A 21,101-nucleotide genomic window follows, 5' to 3' on the forward strand; every position below is an offset into this window, starting at 1 on the left:
TGAAGGGCAAGGCGGGGCTGAAGCCAGTGCTCCCCCCAGCTTGACGTGATGGGGAACCCTCTCCCCAGTCCGTGCCTGCAGCTTGCTGCTTACCCAGCACAGCCTGGACACCGAGGCAGCTGCTAAAGCCAGATTGATTTTATTCAAATTGCGAACGTAAAACAGAATAACAATTAAAAAAAACCCAAACAAAACCAAAAACCGACTCAACCCTCACTGGCTTCAGAGCAGAAAGCCGCAGGTAAACCGCGCCCAGGGCTCTCCTCCTCCTTCCCCCTCCTGCTGCGTTAAGGCTTTGTTTGTCACTGGCGACAGGAGGGAGGAGAGACAGGTCGAGCCCCAGCTCCCGCCCGCCCCTCGGCTTCGCGGCGAGGTTTGGCACGAATCTGGCAAGGCCAAGGCCGAGCCCAGCACAGGGCAGCACGGGGCTGTGGCCCCACAGCCACGGGTGTTAGTGGATCAGCGTGAAGCTGGGAAAGCTGCGGGGTTATCAACAGGGCCGCGGGGTGGCAGCGGGAGGGCAGAGGGGGGAATGTGGCAGAAGAAGGGGTCTGCACCCCTGGCCCAGGGGCCGGGTCCGTGGCGTGGGGCTGCCCCTCCCCTCGGCTCACACACATGCCCCGACTGTAAACGGCAAGGGATGTGGGCACCCAGCTCACCCCAACCCCGGCCCCACAGCCAGGAGAGAGGCAGGCCTGGCTCTGTGTGCAATTTTGGGCAGCACCTGCTCAGCAGCCTGGGGTTGAGAGGGACTCAGGGGCCAGGATGCTGCACCCCAGCAGGGTTTGGTGCTGGCAAGGAGGAGGGAGCATGGGGCTGCACTAGTGGGTCACTGCCTTCCCATCCTGGGGGGTGTAGGGCTGATGGGTCCCCTCAGAGTCGCTGTGAGACCTGGTGCATTGCTCCCAGCTGGTGGTGCCAGCCCCAAGAGACTCCACCAGCTGCAGTGCCTGCTGCACCACTGGGACATTGCACCCACATGGCTCTGGGAGGGCCCTCAGCACCCCCAAAAAGAGCTGGCCTCTAAACATCCAGCAGCTCCAGGCTGCTGGGGGACCCCAGGGGCACAGGGCCCCCATCCCAGAGGACACTTCCCCCTGGATAAGTGGCACTCACAGGTGATGTGGGACCAGGGGGAAGTATCACCAGGGGACTGGGGCAGGCACAACAAAGACGCTGGGGGGTGTGGCTGCTGGGGTGCTGCTCCCTCCCTCCTCCTTTTAGCACACAACTAATAACTGAACCTGCTCCAGCGCCTGTTCCTAAAGGTTAAGGTGGCTGGGTTGGGGGAGAGGGCGTGCACAGTGGGCAGGCTTGGCCCCGGGCAGTGCCCGCAGGCAGCTGCGGGCTTGGTCATGGCTCTCCAGCTGCAGCCCCGCGGGGCGAGGGAGGTGGGGGGAGGGGCGGCCACCTCGGCCCGGCCCCCTCAGTCCGTTTTCCACACCTTGTTGAGGAACTTGACCACCTCATCATAGATGATGAAGACGATGGCCACATCGAGGCAGACACGGCCCAGGCGAGGCACTGTGCCCTTGTAAAACCTGCCAGGGATAGAGGGGGAGCCATGGGGCTGGGTGCCCTCACAGCCCCCTCCCCACTTATCCTTTCCTTCCACCCCCACTGCCCAACGCCACCGCAGAACTTACGCCAGGGGCCCTTCATGTTTCATGATCTGGTAGGTGCAGTCCCAGGTGTTCTTGTACTTGTGTGCTTCCAGCCCCTGTAGCATGGGAAAAGCAGGGTCAGAGGCTGGAGCCAGGAGGATTTCGTGGGGGATGTAGAGAACTAGGAGCATGCCAGGAGGAACCAATCCCCTTTTGCTGCTGGGAGCCAGCAAATCTGGCAGGGATGTCCCAGCCTCCATGCACATTGCCCAGCACCCCTCACAGCCTGGCTGCAAAGGGGCAGCATCCCCAGGCATCTCCCAAACCTCACTGCATCGGGCTGCACTAAGTGGCTCTAAAGCAGCAGGTGAGCCCAGCCCACCGCAGGCAGAGCAGTCCCACACCATGGCCCAGTGCCATACCTGCATCCTGGTCTTCACCACATCCAAGGGGGTGTTGCCAAAGACACTTGCAGCTCCGGCAAGGGCTCCAAACACCCCCGTGACAAAGGGATTGATGACCTTGTTGGGATCGTCCCCTGAGAAGGAGAAGAGATTGAGGGCAGAGCAGTGGTGCAGGGATGAACCACGGCACCCCTGACAAAGTCTACAAGGAAGGTGCCAGGTTTGGCTGCTTGCAGTCAGGGCTTGTGCTGAGCTGGGAACCGGGGTGTTTGGAGGGGACCATCCTGCAATGCTAGCCCTGCAGAGCTCATACAGCACTGAGGGGCTCACGGTTGGGGTGAAGGTGATGCTTCAGCACCAAGACTTCAGCCTCACAGGCCGGGACCACCCTGCCCCGGCTTTCACATTCCTCCCAAGAGGCTGAGATGCAAGAAGCAGAGGATATGCTAGTAGAAAGCCCAAGCCCAGCTCCCAGGGATGGGCTGGGGGAGCAATGGCATAGCTGGGGTGACAGGGGGGCTGGGGCCACTATACCTTTGTACCAGTTCTTGAGGGAGGTCATGACGAAGAAGCGGATGGCCTGATTTGACCCTTGCTTGAGGACCGTTGCAGTTAAGCCCTGGTAGGTCCCCTTCAGTCCTGCAGCAAGAGAAGGTGTTGGAGGGAGCACCAGCCTCACCCAGGCAAAGAGAAACCTCCTCACTCTACTGGTGCCAAGCTTGAACTTGTCCCTCACCTCCTGCCCCACCCCTGCAGTGTGGGGGTGCTCAGGGGGTCAGGTCCTTGGGACTCACCCTGCTCCCGAACGATCTCCCGCACGCCGTGGAAGAAGCCACGATACTTGGGATTGGGGGAGGTCTGGTCATGGATAAACTTCACCTGTGGGGAGATGATGTGCAAGGTGCAATGGTCCCGAAGGGCTGCTGGCCACCTCTCGCCTTGCTCTGGGCTCAATCCTGAGATCAGAGCCAGCCCACATGGCCAGGGCATGCCAGGTGAGACCACAGGGCAAGTCTGTGCCCACGGCCTTTTCCTTTTGCAGAGGAAAACCTGGGAAACCACCTCTGCAAGCGACTGCATGGGGGATATAGAGCAAAAATGGGTGACAGGGAAGCTCCTAGGTGCAGGACTCCTCCCTGAGGCAGGGAAGAAACTGTAGCTGCTAGACTTGGCCTGTCCACTGAGCTTTCCAGCATCCATTCCTCCCTTACACCACCGGCCTGAACAAATCCATGAGGTCTTCATGTCCCAGAAAGCCGGGCATCGGTGAGCCTTGCCCCCTCCTAAACTGGCCTGGGCAGGGGGATTACAGCAGGAGGACACTGACAGCTACTTCCCACCCACCTTTACAGTCTCCATGGGGCAGACCACCACCACAGCCTCGGCAACACCGGCTCCCAGCCCACAGAGGAGGCCCCGCGTGCTGTCCAGTCGTCCCTGCTCATCTCTCATGTGGTTGCTGAGGAACTCGAACATGCCGAACCTGCGAAGGAGCCACCATGCCAACCCCAGGGCACTTGGCTGGGGGGCTGCACCCCCTGCTCTGGGTCTGTCTCCAGGAGCACCTGCACCGCTCACGAGGGAACCCTCCCCATCTGGGAAAGCTCTGGCAAAGTGCTGCTGGGCACTCAAAGGGCAAACCCACCCCATCATTTCTGCTGCCCAGGGATGCCCCCACCCCATGCCAGAGAGGACACCTACCTGACAGCAGCCTTGGGGATGGAGCCATACACCAGCGAGCTGAGCCCCCGGTACAGCCCCCGGATGCCATGGTCACGGACAGTCTGCTTCACGCAGTCCCCTGCGGCAGAGCACAGCGGCGCCGCAGTCACCCGCCATGCCCATGCTGCCACCCCCATTTCCCACTCCCCCACATCCCGCTCACCCCCCTACCCCCAGCTCCACCAGGATCCCTAGAAGTCTCCAAACCCAGCTGGCAGGCTGGGGCCAGGCCCCAGGTGTGTGCTCACCGATGCCCTTGTAGCGAGGAGGGTTTGCCTTCTCGTCCAGCTGCAGCTGCGTCTTCACATATTCGGTGGGGAATGTGATGCAGATCTCGATCCCTCCAGCCAGGCCACCTGAAGAGCAGAGGAGGGGATGCTGGGGCTGGGAGCAGCACCGTGCCTGTCCAGCTCCACAGCGTCTGAGCCTGGGATCTCTGACAGCCCGGTCTGGGCTGGGACGCAGTGTCCCTATCCTCACCGAACCTCAGACTTCACAGGGCAACAGGGACCTGTGCCAACCTGGCACTCTGCACAGGTCATGGCAAGAGCTGGCAGGGAGATTTGGCCGTTTTCCCCACCCCTTTGGCCAAACACCACACTCGTGGCCATGGTTTCAGCGTTGTTTCCCTCTTCAACAGCACCTCTCCCTGCCTGGAGCCCTGCATTCCGCAGGTGAGCTGCCAGCACGGGGACTTACAGACCCAGCGGAGCCCAACAGCACTGCAGGAGGCCCAGCACCGCTTGCCCAGCTGCAGCAGGAGCTCATTTGCAGACCCAGCTGTGCCAGCGTGGAAGCACAATTATCATCAGGGCCGTCTGGCTGCTCAGAGCTCATGCGGTGCCGGCTGCTGGGCTCTGATTACAGTGGCTGAAGCCTTGCCTGCCACGGCCCGGGGGCACGCCGGCATCCCAGCAGCGGGCGGCGCTGGGCTCGCATGGGCTCCCCTGGAGCACCTGCGGCCAGCCCTTGGTCTTGGACAGCTACAGCAGCTCAGTTCACACCCCCGCAGCTCAGTCCACGCCCCCCCAGTTCCGCGACATGCATCAAAGCGCAGCTGGACCCTGCCGTGCCACAGCAGCTCTTTGTGCCAGTGCAGTGCCCTGTGGGGCAGAGCCTTGCAGGGACAAGCCACGCTGCACGCCAGGCCAGGGCCTGAGCTGGCACTGGGGCAAAGCCCCTGCTGGGTGCACACCGTGCAATGCTGGGGAGCCCCAGGGTGCCGCTGCTGGGGCTGGGCACCCACGGGAGCTGCCCCTGAGGGCCTCCCGGCTGCCTGCCCAGACAGGGCGAGACTTGGGCCGCAGCTCACAGGATAGAGCCTGGCGTGGGGTCCGGTTGGCAGCTTCCAGCCCCCACAGCACTGTCTCTGCAGCCCAGCCACGGCCTCAGCGTGACTCAGCAGTGCTCCCGGCACAGCCACCCCAAGACGGCCCCAGCACCGCCCGCGGGGAAGGCACTGCCATGGCAGCGGAGCTCACCCTGCCCTGCGGCCGAGCACAGGCCTGGTGCTGCACAGCACAGCTCTGCTTATCAACAAGCAGCTTGCCAAACACCCTGCCAGGGGGCACACTGCTCCCCACAAGAACAGGCAGCCCCTCGGCCTTGGGCCAGGGGAGGCTCTCACACAGCCTTGCTCTTTTCTGTGGCCTCCGCATTTACAAGAGAGACTTTAATCGCTCTGTGGCTGCCTCTAGCTTCAGCCCAGAGAGTCACAGATCACAGGATGTTAGGGGTTGGAAGGGATCTCCAGAGATCATCGAGTCCAACCCCCCTGCCAGGGCAGGACCATAGAATCCAGCACAGGTCACACAGGAATGCATCAGATGGGTCTGGAAAGTCTCCAGAGAAGGAGACTCCACAACCCTGCTTGCCTAGGGCACAGACCTAGTGGTGGCCATGCTAGCACTCCCCTGAGGCACCACTGCCTTCTCTCAGCCCCCTCCTTCTAGAGGGAGCTGAGAAGCGTCTGTATTCCCTCTGGTAGCTGAGCAGAGCCCATCCTAAACCAGCCTTATCCTGTTCCTTCCCCCCAGGCAAAAGCAGCAGCGAGTTGTGCTCTCCCTGAGGTAGCCAAGAAGCTGTGCCAGTGCTTACCACTGCCAAGATAACAGAAAAGCACCAACCCCACACTCCAAGAGTATCTCCCTCCTCCCCCAGGCACAGCAGGGATGGGGACACCAAGGCACCGGTCCCCCCACCCTAGAGCAGGACCCAGCAGCCCAGCCTGGCAGCACCCTGGCCCGTGGGTCACTGGGGTCAGGGCATGAAGCCAGCCAGGCTGCACTGCAGCAGACAAAGCCCCCTTGTTCCCCTCTGTGTTCCCAGGGGTGGACGGAGCTGCCTAGCCCGGGCCAAGCAGGCACCGCCCAGGAGGCAGCGATGGGCAACCACTGCCGGCCACTACGCCTCCACAGCAGCCTGTGCTCTGCTGGCGTGGGAGAAAGCTGTGGCAGCCACAGCCAGCATAGCTCACACCATGCCTGGGGTGCCACCGTCCCCAGGCTCCCCAGAGCTCTCCTGCTCCCCCCTCAACCCTCTCATGTCCTTGGCACACCCATCAGAGGTGGCAGATGCTGCCGGTGCTTGCAAAGCACTGTTACTTCCCCTGCAAAGCCCAATAGCTCCTGTGGGAATGGCTGTGGGGCTCTGGGGAGCTGTACTAGGAGCAGCATCCTCCAGCTGGGCACAATGGTCCCTGAAAAGCTGAGCACTGGCTGGCACCTCTCCATGCCACTAGGCACCCCTGTGCCACCAGCCTCGCTGCCACTGCTGCCACACAAACACTCCAGGTGCTGCCAAGGCCACTGCCCTCTCTCCTACCCTGCAGGTCAGAAATGTTCGACGTTTTAAGAGCTGTAAATGTTTATTCCCTCTTAGTCCTCCAGCACCAGCTGCCTTCCCTAGCACCTTTGACAGCTAAGCAGCAGGGAAACACTTGGGCTAAGCACCCGGCCAGGGGCAATTAGCACCTTGTCTCATGGCAGGCCTAGCAAAAGGCACAGGGAGGATTGCCACACCTCCTGCAACTGCCCACAGCCCCGGGAGCCACTGGGATTAAGGGCATTTGTCTGTGCAGGTAAGGCAGAGGGGTTCTGCCTGGCATCCCATTGGCAAGGCTGCAACCCCAGGAGCCTGTGAAGTGCTCTGGCACAGGGCCAGCATGCTGCTTCTGGGAACTGGCAGCCTCTGGGGCACTGGCACTGCCTGAGCTGAGGAAGGAGGAATGAGGGGCCCACAGCAAACCAGGGAGTGGAAACTGACAGTGCCTCCATCCCAGAGCCACAGAGCCTGGCTTCCTCCTTGGCACGCTGCAGGGCACAGCAGCAGACACCTCATCCCTTGCAGATTGGCAGAGGCAGTGCTGGATGCTGGCACCCTGGCTGCATCTGCCACCTCTTGCTGGGGACAGACAAGGAGAGGGGAGCCTGCCCCAGCTAGGGCAGCCTCCAACACCCTCTAAGTGGCTGTGCACAGGCAAGCTACAGGGCAGGCCAATCCAGGTCTTCCCAGGGAAATGCACCCAGAGGAGGATCTTCTCCCGGGCCCTGCTTGGGAACATGTGCTGCCAGGTCCCCTCCCTGCCACCCAGAGCTGCTCTGGCCCCAAATCCCACAGGAAGGTGCACCCAGCAGAAACTCCAGCTGCACTCTGACTTGGGACAGTGTTATCCTGTGTTGTCTCTGTCTGCAGAGACAGAGCAGCACAAAGCCCCCACCCTGCAGCCCCTTCCCTCCCTGGAAGCGAGATCCATCAGAGGTCCCACTCTGCTCTCAAGTGTCCCTTCCCTACTCCATTTTATTCCAACGGAAACCTTACTCTATGCAAATACATCACCCCACTGCTCACCACCAGCAGCTTCTTCCAACCCTCCTCCCCTACACCAGGGCTGCCTGGGGCTTTGCAACCTGTTTACCCGGACTTTAACCAGCAGCTTCAGCTCTTGCAACACCACAGAGTCAGCAGGAACAGCTGGCAGTGAGCACTCAGGAGGTGAAAGTGCACGCAGGGCAGCCCAGATGCTGAGCCAGGGCTCCAGGCTGTCAGCTGGAGGAGAGAGGACACTGTTTGGGAAGGGTTGCTCTGCCCAGCCCCAGAGACAATTCCTCTGGCAGAAGGATCTCACTGCTGTCACTGCAGCAAGCCTGTGAGTACCCCAGCTGCCAGCAAAGGCAGCCCTGCAGACCCAGCAGGGAAGGAAGGATGAACACCTGTTGGTCAGGCCCTGGGCACAGTTTTTCCAGGAAAAGTTCAGCTCTGCCCTGCAGAGGGGCCCCTGGGCACAGCTGGGGAGACCTAGCAGGAAGAGGGTTTTGGGGGACAGCAGGAGGGTGCTGCCCCTGTAGTGCCTGCACAGCACATGGCATCAACACTCAGCACACGTGGGTGCAGCTAATGACCTCAAACCCCATGAATGAGAAGCTTCTGGGGATACCACTGGCCACCTCCTAGACAGTCTGTTCCAGGGACACCAGCTCTAGCCCCAGGGCAAGAGCTGAGGGCAGGAGGATAAAGCCTCAATAGGGAAGAGGAGCAGAGTCCCAGGGGCCATTGCAAGCCAAGGCTGCACAGTCGGGGCTGGCCCCACTGCCCTCTGCAAACCCCTACCCTGAAGCAAGGGTCCTAGCCAGCACCCAGGGCTCTGTTCAGGAACTACAGAGGAGGCACTTGGCCTCTGCCACTCCTGCAAGTGACTGCCTGGGCCTGCAAAAGCATCCTGCTCCTGTGGACAGAGCAGCAGGTCTGCAGGCAGCTCTGATGAGAAGTGAGCACCTGGAGAGCCATTTCAGCCTCTCCATTTTAAGGGTAATTTCACATGGAGAAACACAAGCACCTGATTTCCATACAAAATGCTCCTTTAAACTCCAGATTTAGCAGGATCCTTCCAGGCCAGAGAAAAATATTCCTGAGGACCTGGAGGCAAAGCAGCAGAGCTCTTACAGGACCCAGGCCTGAAGCCTGCCTCTCCAGGGCACCTTGCAGGGGTCAGGTGGTGAGAAGGCACAAAGAGGCTTCCAGCTCCTCTCCGGAGCACCAGGGATGGCTGTCTCCTGCTTTCCCAGCCTGTTCAGAGGGCAGAAGGATGCAGGGTGTAGGGGGCAGGCTGAGCAGCCAGGACTTGTGACATGGACCACAGGGTGCTGTGCTTATGGTTCCTACCCTCACCAGGGGACTTGGTACCCTTTCCCTATCAGCCAAGATAGCTTTTCAGAGCTGGGAGAGTAAGAAACAAAACATGAAAAGAATCAAAGACCAGCAGGGTGCTGCAAATGCAGGAGGCAGGAATGCTCACCACCAGCTCGGGGCAGGCCTCTGCAGCCCCATCAAAAATCTTCTGCCTGCTCCCTGCCTCCAAGGGACACAGACCCCATCTTGGCAGCCCTCCCCACTGCTCTTGAGCCATGCTATTAGCAGAATCCAGCAGTGGTGCAGAAATCTGCCCTGCCCGTGGTGGTGAAACAGGTTTTACAGGCCCCACCCTCCCCACACATCCCACCACCAGCCAGCTTGTGAAATGGGCTCATGGGCAGAGCCTGGCTCAGCAGCAGGCAGCCAGGCACCTCACTGGGGACAGTGCCCCCTAAAGAGGTGCCCGTCAGCCGGGCTGGCAGACCGGTCCTCACCTGGACACTTCCTCCTGCCATGCACAGCCTTCCACCACCCATCCTTGGGGACAACCACCACGGGGGTTGCTCTCTGCAGGGAGAGGTCTTGCATGGCACTGGGATCGTGGCCCTCCACCACTTACCCACAGCCTCATCCTTGGGGACAACCACCACGGGGGCTGCTCTCTGCAGGGAAAGGTCTTACTTGGCACTGAGACCAGGGAGGGCTGCTTCCCCTGGGCGCTGCTGGATTGCTGCTGGCACTTTGGTTGGAAGGTAAAAACGTGACCTGCAGCAGGTCAGCTCATCTCAGAGGGTGTCCCTGCCCCACACTGGGGCTAGGTCTCCTATCTGAAAGGGGCAGGAGGGTTCAGTGTGCCCATCAGCAAACAGGGATGCAGCTGGCACGGGAGCCTGCCCCGGCCGGGCTGGTGCAGCGAGGCTCCACGGAGCAAACATGTGCCAGCAGGTGGGCAAACAGCCCTGTGCAAACAGCACTGCAGGCCCTCCTGGGGGTGGGATGTAGCCACAGTCCTGTTTCAACAGGCTGCCCTTTCACAGCCTGATCATCCATCCCTAGTTTTGGGCTCCCCAGTTCAAGAGAGACAGAGACCTGCTGGAGAGAGTCCAACAGAGAACTACGAGGATGATTAGAGGATTTGAGCATCTCCCCTGTGAAGAGAGACTGAGAGCCCTGGGGCTGTTTAGTCTTGAGAAGAGAAGACTGAGAGGGGAGCTCATCAATGTATATAAATATCTGAGGGGTGGGTGTCAAGTGGAGGGGGCCAAGCTCTTTTCAGTGGTGCACAGTAATAAGCCAAGGAACAACAGGTACAAGCTTGAACATAGAAGATTTCACCTCAATGTGAGGAGAAACTTCTTTACAGTGAGGGTGACAGAGCCCTGGAACAGGCTGCCCAGAGAGGCTGTGGACTCTGGAGACTTTCAAAACCCACCTGGATGTATTTCTGTGCAAACTACCCTATTTTGACCTTGCTTTGGCAGGGGGGTCGGACTTGATGATTTCTGGAGGTCCCTTCCAAGCTCTGATGTCCTGTGACACTGTGATGCTGTGATCACCTCCTTGCACTGACTTCTCCGATGCTGCACTCTGTCACTGTCAGCATCTAACCCTCTTGGGCTGTATGATGGCAGAAGCCATTTCCCTCTGCTTGCAGTGGCAGCATCTGCTGTCTTTGGTGCTGACTGCACCTTTGGGGACTACCAAGCTTCTTATCCTGGTTCAGTTCACCTCCAACCCACTGCCCTTTGCACCCCAAGGCCACAACTCCATGGCTGCAAGCTGGTTCCTGGCCAGCTCACCATGCCACTTCAGACACCTGCTTTTTAAATGTCAAAAAAATCCTTCTAAAGGCAGGCAACAGGGAGCCAGTGTCACAGCCTGGGGCTGCTGGGCATCTTCCCCAGCACAGCCCTGTTGCCGGATGAAGGAGCCACTGCTGGGACTGCGGCTGCCTTGGGGACAGACAGGCTGTAGTCCCCCAGGCACCAGAGCACAGGGGAATGGCTGCTGCACCAGAGCATAGGGGAAGGAATGGCTGCTGCACCAGGCACCAGAGCACAGGGAGAAAAGACATGTAAAAACCAAAATCAACTCCTGCTGTCAGGAGGTGACCGGAGACCTCAGCACACAAGCAAAAGGTCGCAGGGAGGCTGCATTGGCATGCACCACACAAGGCCATCAAGAGATGAGAGATGCTACAACATCCCTGAACTGTCAGCTCCTGGTACTCGTTGCCCAGAGGAAGATGGATGGCTCCTTCCCTCCATTTACATCAACTCAGAGAACATGGGTGCCCTGCAGAATGTCAAGCAGAGCATCAGGCACCTGGAAAGCTCAGGAGCTGGCATTTCAAAGCACGGGATTAACCCCAGCTCACTCAGAGCTTATTCACACCAAAGAAGCTGGGCACCTCCATGTCCTGGGGCTAACAACCTCCTCCCACCAGAAGCCTTGGGGCTGCCCTAGGTTTCTGTAGCAGCTGCAGACCATGAGGGCTCACAGGCAGGCAAGGACATGCTCAAGGCCACTGGGATCCTTCTGCCCTACTCCCTACAACAGTTGATAGCCAAGGAGGCTTCTTACCAGACATGAGGCACCAAGGGCAAGCAGACCTGGCAAGAGTGGTTCCCTCTGTGCTCATCAACTCTCTTCCACTGCCATGCTAACCCACCACCCAGCTCAGCATCAAGGGGACAGCATTCCCTGCTCTGCTGTGAGCACCAGGCATCCATGTAAAAGCCAGGGAGCATGCTGACTCATGGCCATTCCCAGCAGGACAACCTCCCTCCCATCCTGCCAGGAGTGCCCTGGATGTTCAGGTGGACTTGGGCCTTCTGGGACAGGAGTCCTACTCTGCAAGAAGCAGGTCTCAGCTTTCACACCCAGGTCCTGCCTGCTCCCCTCTCCAGGTATGGCATTTCCTAAGAGAGATCCTATCACCAGATTAACAAAGAGGAGGAAACTGAAGCTCTAATTACTGCTTTGTTTCTCATATGATCCTGGGCTCTCAGATTCAAGTCCTGCCCTGCAGGTCCTTCTCCTTCTCCCTGCCCAGTCTCTCTGCCCCTTGCCCATGCCCCTCCTGGGACCTTGACACACATCACTGCTGTTTCCTGGTGGCACTTGGTGTTTGCAGCAAACAGCAGAGCAGCAGCCACAGCCCTGGTGAGCTCCATGCAGGAGCAGCCAGGCACCCTGCCTCTCTGACCAGGCAAGGCTTAGGTGTAGGCAGGAGTAACAACTGAGCACCAGCCCCCACACAAGCTCAGGTCCCATGCAAAGAGCAGGGCTCTGTGGGAGGGAGCAGACCCCAAGCTTCAAAGCTGGCTAAAAACAGAGTCAGCCTGTGCTTAACTCTGAAAAGGGCAGCATCAAACAGCTGCTGTTAACCAAGAGCAAAATTCTCAGGAGGAGGGCAGGGGTTTGCCTACGAAACTGAGAACCATTGGTGCTGGGCCCTAAACAGTCCACCACAGGCTGGCCCCACAGCACCAGGGTGCTTGAAAACCCAGTGAGGAGCCCTGCATGCCAACACAGAGGTGGCCACCCCTGCCAGCTCTGCAGCTCTTGCCTCCCCATTGGCTGCCTTCACTTCCACCTCCCTGCTTCCCCACCGCAGTGTGGTGGAGCAGCAGCTCCCAGCCCTGTAGCAGGAGGAAGAGGAGCTGAAGGTTTATTGGGAAGAGGCTGTATGAGCACAGCAAGGTGAAGCACTGCCTTGGCATACAGCCACTGCTTGGACAAACAAGGACCCATTAGCAAATTAATTTTAAACTTTTGAGTTTGTCTCTTGTGACAACTGAAGGAGAAGAGCTCTTGGCAGCCAGTGCTTCACTTGGGTCTCTTCAGAGGAGCCAGCCCCAGCATGCTCAGCTCCAGCATGGGGAGGGAGCCGTGCCTCCTTGGCAGAGGATCTCAGTGACAGACAGGGGCTGGGAGCAGAGGTGCATCCAGGGTGGGATGATTTGGTGCTTGTTTAGCTCTACCAGCACAGGGCAGATGATGTGCAGCACAGTCACTTTGTCTTGAATGTCTCCAGCTCTCCAGAAGGTTGAGCTTCAGAGCACACACTCCCCTGGTGTGCAGACAGATGTTAGATGAGGAACCCTGAGACTCTCAGCAAAATCTTTAGTCAGCAGAGACAGCCACAAACGACACTGTGTGCCCACAGCAAGGGGCTGGAGGGCTGGGCAGGCTGGGACCCAGGGGGTTAACAGCAGCATTCTCCCTTCTCTGCGGTTGTCTAATACAATTAGATGCCACAGAGGCTTGGCTGGACTCCTGCCCATTAACCAATTACTCTGATTTGCTGCATGCAAGGAGAGGACCAGCATCTCAAAAAGGTCGTTCTTCCACCTCTGCAGCCTCACAGGGACCTCGACAAGCTCCTCCAAGCGGGAGCATATGCAGCTTTATGCTCCATTGCCCAACTTGACACCTGGCAGAGGCCACAAAACATCCATGCTCCTTCCTTCACATCCAAACAGCTTCCAGGCACACCCACAACATCTCTCCTGGATGGGGAAGGCAGAGCAAGGCTGCTGCAGCCTCTTTCAGGGTATGTCAATGAGCTGTCCACAGCTGGTGATCCCTCATTCCAAACCTACACAAGGACTATGAAAGTCTCCTGATGCACTGGCCCAGGCAGTAGCAACCTGACAGACCACACACACACAGTGAGTTGGGACAGCCTAGGAAGGCTGGGTGGGGAGCAAGCAGCCGGTCTTCCCATCCTAACCTAGGATTAAATCCCACTTGGAAATCCTCTAAACAGGCCTGAATGAACAACTCCCTTCAAGGGGATGGCATCACAAAGCTTGAGAGCTCTGAGGAGCAGAGAGCTCTGGAGCCTTCCTCACTGAAGAGTCCATCTGAACGAGGTGACACGTTCTTGTTTGACAGCACAGACCCCTCCAGGTGATGTGCCCCCAGGAGTCCTGGTCACCCTTTGCAGGCTCCAGTGCTCACATCATCCTCCCCCAGCACTGCCATCTCAGGCAGCTCTGGGCGAGGGGCAGTTGACTACCGAGGCAGGGACCAGGGCCAGAGCTGGAACAGCAAGGGCTTGGCTCCCCACACCCAGCCCAGGCGGGCAGAGCTTGCTCCTCCGGGTCCCCCCCAACAGGAGGCTGGAGCTCTGCCCTTGGAGAGGAGCAGAGAATTGGACAGAGGAACAAAGGCGCAATCGTAGGAGGAGGAATTGGCTGGAAAACACAAAAGCTCTGAACGCGTCAATCACGTTGAGACTGCAATGGCTTATTTCAGAGGGAAAACAGCAATCTCCACTCTGGGAATTGTCCTGCGAGTGGCAGGAGAAAGCAGGGAGCTAATGAACGGCTACAAAGGAGTTTAACAAGCCTGTGACTGTCTTGGACTACACTCAGCTCGCAACTCAAACTAGCTACAAGCAGAAGGAGGAGCATTAACTCTGCAATTACTGCTGTGCTCAGAGCTTGTTCAGATCCCATGGAAATGGTCAGGACTCGTTGGGAAAACACGCCCTGATCCACAGCGACCGATGCTGAGACACAAAGGAGGGACCCAGAAGCTGCATTAGAGCAGCATGCAACATCAGTTATTCCTGCTCCTGCCCTAAGCTGCCACTTCAGCTTCTCCCTTAACATCTCCTGGGCGTGCATAAGGAGGTCCCCCACTCCCTCCTGCTGATACAAGGACCTGCCCCGCCGGCCACCGCAGCCCCGCGTTCACCCCGCGCTGCCGCGGTGGGAAAAGGGACACGTCCCCAGCAAGGCCACAGGTTGCAGGAAACATCCTCACTGCGACTCCCGGGCCAGCAGCAGCAGGAGCCCGGCGAGCTGAGCCAGCTCGGGGCGCATCTGCCGAGGCTCTACCGCTGCCGAAGGGAAGCTCCGCTCGCCGCGGGGCACCGGCTGCCGGGATGCGGCGGAGACGGGCGCGGGAGGAGCACCCGGGAGGGACGAGCAGCGGGCGATGCCCAGCAGTGATGGGGCAACCGGGACGCGGCACCTGCAGGAAGCTCCCCCGGCGGTAGCCGCCGCCCAGCACAGGATGCCCACGCTGGCAGCGGCGGCCGGGCAGACCCCGCGGTGGTGGTGGTGGGGGAGAGCCCCAGGAACGGGGCGGGGTGGGGGACACCTACCTGCCAGGATGGCCTTGCCGGGGTGGGTGAGCTTGGCCTTGCCGGCGGGGGCGGCAGCTGCCAGGCGGCGGGGCGCGGTGGGGGCGGGCATGGCCGCGCTGCGCCGCGGCTCCTGCGCTGCCCGGCGGCAGCGGCGGCGGCGGCCGGGGCCCTATTTCAGGGCCGCGCCCCGCGGAGGGCGGCCCCGGCGGCGTCACATCCTCGCGGGGCGGGGCGCGGCGAGGCGGCGGCAGCGTCCCGGGGCTCGGCCTGCGGCGGAGGCACCGGCGGGAGCGGTGAGGGGCCGCTGCCCGCTCCGCCGGTGCGGCGCGGGGGGCACAAAGGGGCTGGGCTGTCGCCGCCGCCTGCTCCCCTAGGAACGGCTTTTGAGGGCCTCCCGAGAAGGAGTTCCAGCACCCTCCCAGGAAAGAAGCTTCTGCTTAAGTTCAAGGGAAGCCTCATGTGTTGCCGCTCGTAGCTGGTGGCCCGTGTCCGATGAAGGGGCCCAGGCCCAGCCCTCGTGTTTCTGTGCATTGATAAGATCCACTTCTCAGCACGTTTCCAGGCTAAAGCTCTGCCCCCGCCCAGGTCTCTCGACCTCTCCTTTTAGGAGAGATGCTCCAGTCCTCTCATCATCATCACAGGCCTTTGTTGGACTCTTCAGTCGTTCCCCATCCTCCAGAACCAGACACAACACTCCAAGGTGCAGCCTCAGCAGAGAGGGTTCTTAATGCACCCCAGGATCCCACTGGCCTTCGCATTCCTCTGCATCCTGCCCCAGGCAGCCCTGTGTTAGCAGAGGGGTTGGGCTAGATGTCCAGAGGTCCCTTCCAATCCCTACCATTCTATGAAGAGCAGCAAGCAACCAGCACAGCCAGCAACAGCCCCAGAGCGGGCTGTAAACCCCAGCCCTGAAGCACACTCTTGCATAAGAGTTGCACAACATAACACTTGCAGGGCTCAGACCAAAGCAGGTTTGGCCTTCATTGGTCCTAGTGCACTTAAACTGCGTGGGTTTGCTCCTCCCACACCCTTTGCTTCAATCATCTCCTTTAGTTGGTGAGGAGGAAGGAAGACCGGGAACTCCCGAGGCAGTGACCACATGCAAACAGCCAGCAGTAATAGGAAGAGAAACCAAAACATTCTGGAAGTTGAGGAGAAGCTGTCAGTGCAGCACACACGGTGGGGCTCAGATAACACTCAGCAGTTGAGAGGAATTTACTATCTGTTGCTCCTAGATAATTAGGACGTGCAATTGCACCACTACACGTTCCTGCTTCACCTGCAGGAAGCCAGGCCTTCACTCACTCATGGCTGAAAGCTGTATTTACAGGAATGATGGGGGCAGAAACCAACCCTGTTTGCCTTTCTGCCTGGAATTTCACAGGAAGCAGGGAACACTGGAGCTGGACTTGGGAGCTGCGTTCTCCCTCACACCTGGCACAGCCACCCTCTTGCAAAGAAGGAATATCTTGTGTAAGAAATGTCCCCAGGCCACGTGTAGAGCATGCTCCTGTCAAGGCTTGCTATCTGTGTGCTTTGTGACATGACTCTTGCTTAACGAGACTCAGCAATCAGGCAGCTGGAGAGCAGCATGATACAGCTATGGCTTTGGCTAAACTGACTGCAGAAAAAACATTTGGGAAACTGAAGCACCTTTATCCTGCCAAGATTAAGCAAAAGGACATGTGCTGGCATTGTAGAACTCATCCCTGGATGATGCCAGAGCTAGACATGGCTTCAGAACAGGCTTGAGACAGTCACAGAGGCAAGTCTAGTGAGGTGGCTCCATGGCAAGCCTAAGGCAACCCCCCCCCCAGCACTGGGAAAAACAAACCAAGCACAAACAAAACCCAACCAAGCCAACCAACCACAACCAAATCAACCAACCACAAACAAAACCCAAAGCAAAAAACAAAACCAAACCATGAAGGATACACAGAAGGAACAAACATTCACAGTGCCAGTTCCAGGTACAAAGCAGCCACTCAGTGCTCAGGTTAGCAGTACTGGAGTGGTAAAAATGATGGCAACCAGCTGGAAATGCACTTGGGATTTCTGGTTAATCTCTGCAGCTCCTCACCACCTTTCCATCAATTTGCACCCCATTCATGCATGTTGGTGGACACACAGCTGCTGCTGCTGCGAGGCCATGAAGGGCAACAAGGCTGGTGAGAGGCATTGAGCACAAGCCCTATGAGGAGAGGCTGAGGGAGCTGGGATTGTTTAGCCTGGAGAAGAGAAGGATCAGGGGTGACCTCATTGCCCTCTACAACTACCTAAAAGGTGGTTGTAGACAGGAGGGGGTTGGTCTCTTCTCCCAGGCAACCAGCACCAGAACAAAGGGACACAGTCTCAAGTTGTGCCAGGGGAGGTTTAGACTCGAGGTGAGGAGAAAGTTCTTCACTGAGCGAGTCATTCATCATTGGAATGGGCTGCCCAGGGAGGTGGTGAAGTCGCCGTCCCTGGAGGTGTTCAAGGGGAGATTGGACGTGGCACTTGGTGCCATGATCTAGTTGTGAGGTCTGTTGGAACAGGTTGGACTTGATGATCCTTGGGGTCTCTTCCAACCTTAGTTACTGTGATACTGTGACCAGCTTCACAACAAATGCTGGCCCTTATGGATTCCCAAACCAAGGCAGAAAGGTCTTGTGCACCATCTCATCTTGTCCAAGAAAAGCAGAGCACCACATGTTCAATTCTCATCAGTGTCAGGGGGGTTCACAACAGTGCTTGCTCTGAACAGGGAAGGGATTATTCACATTTAATCACACACAGATTGCAAGCCCATCTCAACTTGACCTCCAAGCAGCTGCTAACACCACTTTGTCAGCAGAAAGCCTGGAGGAGAAGAGCATCTAAAGGAAGATAAGCAACCCCTGAAATGCAAGAGGCTGCAAAAGGTGTGGTTTAAATCCCATAAGAGGTTTACCTGAAAGTAAAGACTTGACCAGACTTGCATTGTCAAGAGCATCTCCTAGGAAATAGGTGGTCACAGCATAAAAACATCAAGTCCTCTGCCTTACTCCTCTCACTTCAGGGATTTTGAAGGAAACAAACCCCTGACAATCTGAGCCAGTCTCCCTTGCTGGTGGTTGCTTCTTGTTTCTGCTGCCATAGAAAAGTTGTGAAGCAGGTGCTCTGTTGTAGCCTCTACACCCCCTGGCATCCCTTTAGGCCCTCATCAGAATTAAAGTGAACTCCTGACAGTGAAAGCAACTTCCATGCTGGTTTTGAGCACAAATACTGATTGCAGATCCTAGAAAGCATGTACACAGTGACCCTGCTTGATTACTTCCAACTTTTCCCTCCCCAGGAGGATGATTTTTTTCCCCCCTCCAGTTAGCAGAGCTTGATGCACCTGGCAGCACCCTTTAGTTTCAGAGATAAGAACTGGTCAATACAGGGCAGATAACTTCCCATTTTATGCTCTTATCTGAATTGTTAAAACTCATTAACTACTGCAAACCTTTCCACACATTAATAATACTCCAAATCACTTGGGGTCTGATGGTAAAAAGAAAAACTGATTTCCTCTCAGGTTTCCTGACAAGAATAAATCACAGGCTCACAGGGTGTTAGGGGTTGGAGGGGGCCTCCAGAGATCATTGAGTCCAGCCCCCCCTGCCAGAGCAGGACCATAGAATCCAGCACAGGTCACACAGGAATGCATCCACACAGGGCTGGAAAGTCTCCAGAGAAGGAGACTCCACAACCTCTCTGGACAGCCTGTTCCAGTGCTCTACAACCCTCACAGTGAAGAAGTTCCTTCTCATGTTGAGGTGGACCCTCCTGATTGCTCTGTGTGGAACAGACTCCATGCATAATAGGGAGGAGCAGATTTGAGTCAACGCTTCCTCACCTTTCAAATGTGTGCAGCAGGAGCTGCTGTGGCTGGAAGATGATGCTGCTCCAAACCAACCTGCATGATTCTCACTTGAGGGCCCATGCAAAAAGAGCTCCTGTTGTTAGCCAGGATGATTCACTGAGATTACCAAGACTGAGCCTCTCAAGAGCCCAGCAGAAGTCCCTATTGCATTAACATTTGAGTGGCCCTGACTCATCTCAGGAGATGAGTGCACTCCACGTACTGCACAGTGTTTACAGATTATCATCCTGCCACCAGTCCAAGGGCATGCCTCCCTCTCAGCAGAAGGAAAATCCTCCATCTGACAAACCCTGGTAGCAAGTTGAGGACCTTTTCCCCACCCCATAAACGAAAACAGAAGGAAAGCGCTTCAGAAATTTACTAACCAGCCCTCCCCCGCTGGAATCCACTCCTGGCATCCCAGCTGGATAACCGGCACCTTGGGAGTTTGCACTCAGCAGGGTGCTGGAGACGTCATCGCTGTGGAAAAGAACAGAGCAGATGACTTGTTTCATTCCTTCCTTTCATAACCGCTAGGAGGAAAAGAACAAAGGCTGCTGCTGGTCTCTTCTTCCGGGTGATTAGTGATAGAACAGGAGGGAATGGCCTCAAGCTGCAACTGGAAAGGCTTAGTCTGGACATTAGGAAACATTTTTTCATGGAAAGAGTGGTCAGGCATTGGAAAGTGCTACCCAGGGAGGTGGTGGAGTCGCCAGCCCTGGAGGTGTTTAAAAGGTCGTTTGGGGATATGGTTTAGGGGTGAACCTTGCAGAGTAGGGTTCCGGGTTGGACTTGGTGATCCTCAGGGTCTCTTCCAACCTGCATGTTTCTGTGATTCTGTGAAATAGGTATTTTTTAGAGGGAAGTATTTTTACAGTCTTGGTATTACAACCAGAACAGACAGGAAAAATGATTAAAAAAATAATCTGCTGGAGCCACTGGAGCAGGCAGCACAATACAGGACTGAGCAGACTCAGGCTTTGACTCACGGCTTGTGAAAGTCTGACACATCAAAGCAAGACAAGACTTACCCTTCATGGGCTGCTTTTCAAACTCACACCATCTTAATGCCTAAAAGCTGGCAACTTGAGAGTTTCATTTAGCTTGGAAGGAAGTGGATTGGTTTTGCCACCTTCCTGAACCACCTCCAAGGGTGCACACTGAAGGATCTGGGCTGAAATGCATACCCATGCTAACAGCTTGGCAGTATTTTGTCATAACCTCTGGAAATATGCCCACAGCAAGCACATAGTGTTGAGAACCAGGAGCTCTGTACCAGCAGCAAGCTCTCTGATAGCTGAATGTTTGGCAAGATCAGATATAGCAGAATAAAGACTCCGGATCCTTGTGGCCAAGAAGGCCAATGGGATCTTGGGGGGCATTAAGAGGAGTGTGTGCAGCAGATCCAGGGAGGTTCTCCTCCCCCTCCACTCTGTGCTGGTGAGACCTCACCTGCAATATTGCATCCAGTTCCGGGCTCCCCAGATCAAGAGGGACAGGGATCTGCTGGCAAGAGTCCAAGAGAGGGATCTACAAGGATGCTGAAGGGACTGGAGAACTGCCTGATGAGGAAAGGCTGAGAGACCTGGGGGTGGTTAGTCTGGAGAGGAGAAGACTGAGAAGGGAATCTGATCAATGTCTATAAACTGGGGTCTGGGAAGGAAGGAACAGGCACAGCCTCTGCTCCCTTGGATGCTGTTTCTTCTCACAGGTAATAAGTGGTAGAACAAGAGGGAACAGCCTCAAGCTGAGACTGAACATTAAGAACTTTTTTTTCATGGAAAGAGTGATCAGGCATTGACACAGGCTGCTTAGGGAGGTGGTGGAGTCACCAACCCTAGATGTGTTTAAAGGTCATTTGGATATGGTGATTCGGGATATGGGTTAGGGGTGAACCTTGTAGAGTAGGGTTCTGGGTTGGACTTGGTGATCCTGAGGGTCTCTTCCAACCTGAATGTTTCTGTGATTGGACAAGGGGCATGGGATGTAAACTCCAGCACAGGAGGTTCCACCTCAACATGAGGAGGAACTTCTTCACTGTGAGGGTCACAGAGCACTGAAACAGGCTGCCCAGAGAGGTTGTGGAGCCTCCTTCTCTGGAGACTTTCCAGCCCTGTGTGGATGCATTCCTGTGTGACCTGTGCTGGATTCTATGGTCCTGCTCTGGCACAGGACCTGGACTCAATGATCTCCAGAGCTCCCTTCCAACCCCTGACATCCCGTGATCCATTAAGAGGGACTGATGCACCTGTAGGTTGCTAGAGCAAGTATTA

General features: G+C 57.1%; 1 protein-coding gene across 1 annotated transcript; it reads right to left on the minus strand.

Annotated features, from left to right (window-relative positions):
- Nucleotides 1-1,247: 1,247 nt before the first annotated feature.
- Nucleotides 1,248-15,126, minus strand: SLC25A1 (solute carrier family 25 member 1). Its single transcript, XM_054173233.1, has 9 exons — nt 14,982-15,126; nt 3,979-4,086; nt 3,710-3,809; nt 3,353-3,491; nt 2,803-2,887; nt 2,543-2,647; nt 2,027-2,142; nt 1,647-1,720; nt 1,248-1,541 (listed from the first exon to the last, which is right to left on the minus strand). Exons 1-9 carry the CDS (start codon nt 15,070-15,072, stop codon nt 1,427-1,429), a joined length of 933 nt encoding a protein of 310 aa, XP_054029208.1. The 5' UTR covers nt 15,073-15,126; the 3' UTR covers nt 1,248-1,426.
- Between the last annotated feature and the right edge of the window lie 5,975 nt (nt 15,127-21,101).

Source organism: Dryobates pubescens, chromosome 25, assembly GCF_014839835.1.
Source record: "Dryobates pubescens isolate bDryPub1 chromosome 25, bDryPub1.pri, whole genome shotgun sequence".
NCBI lineage: Eukaryota > Metazoa > Chordata > Aves > Piciformes > Picidae > Dryobates > Dryobates pubescens.

What these genes read in the sequence shown, in the direction of transcription:
- SLC25A1 (XM_054173233.1), bottom strand. Translation starts at nt 15,072, where the DNA reads ATGCCCGCCCCCACCGCGCCCCGCCGCCTGGCAGCTGCCGCCCCCGCC. An exon ending in ATCCCCAAGGCTGCTGTCAG is followed by an intron (nt 3,492 to 3,709) that starts GTAGGTGTCCTC and finishes GCTCCTTCGCAG; the next exon opens with GTTCGGCATGTTCGAGTTCC. An exon ending in TGGTGAAGACCAGGATGCAG is followed by an intron (nt 1,721 to 2,026) that starts GTATGGCACTGG and finishes CCCATGCTACAG; the next exon opens with GGGCTGGAAGCACACAAGTA.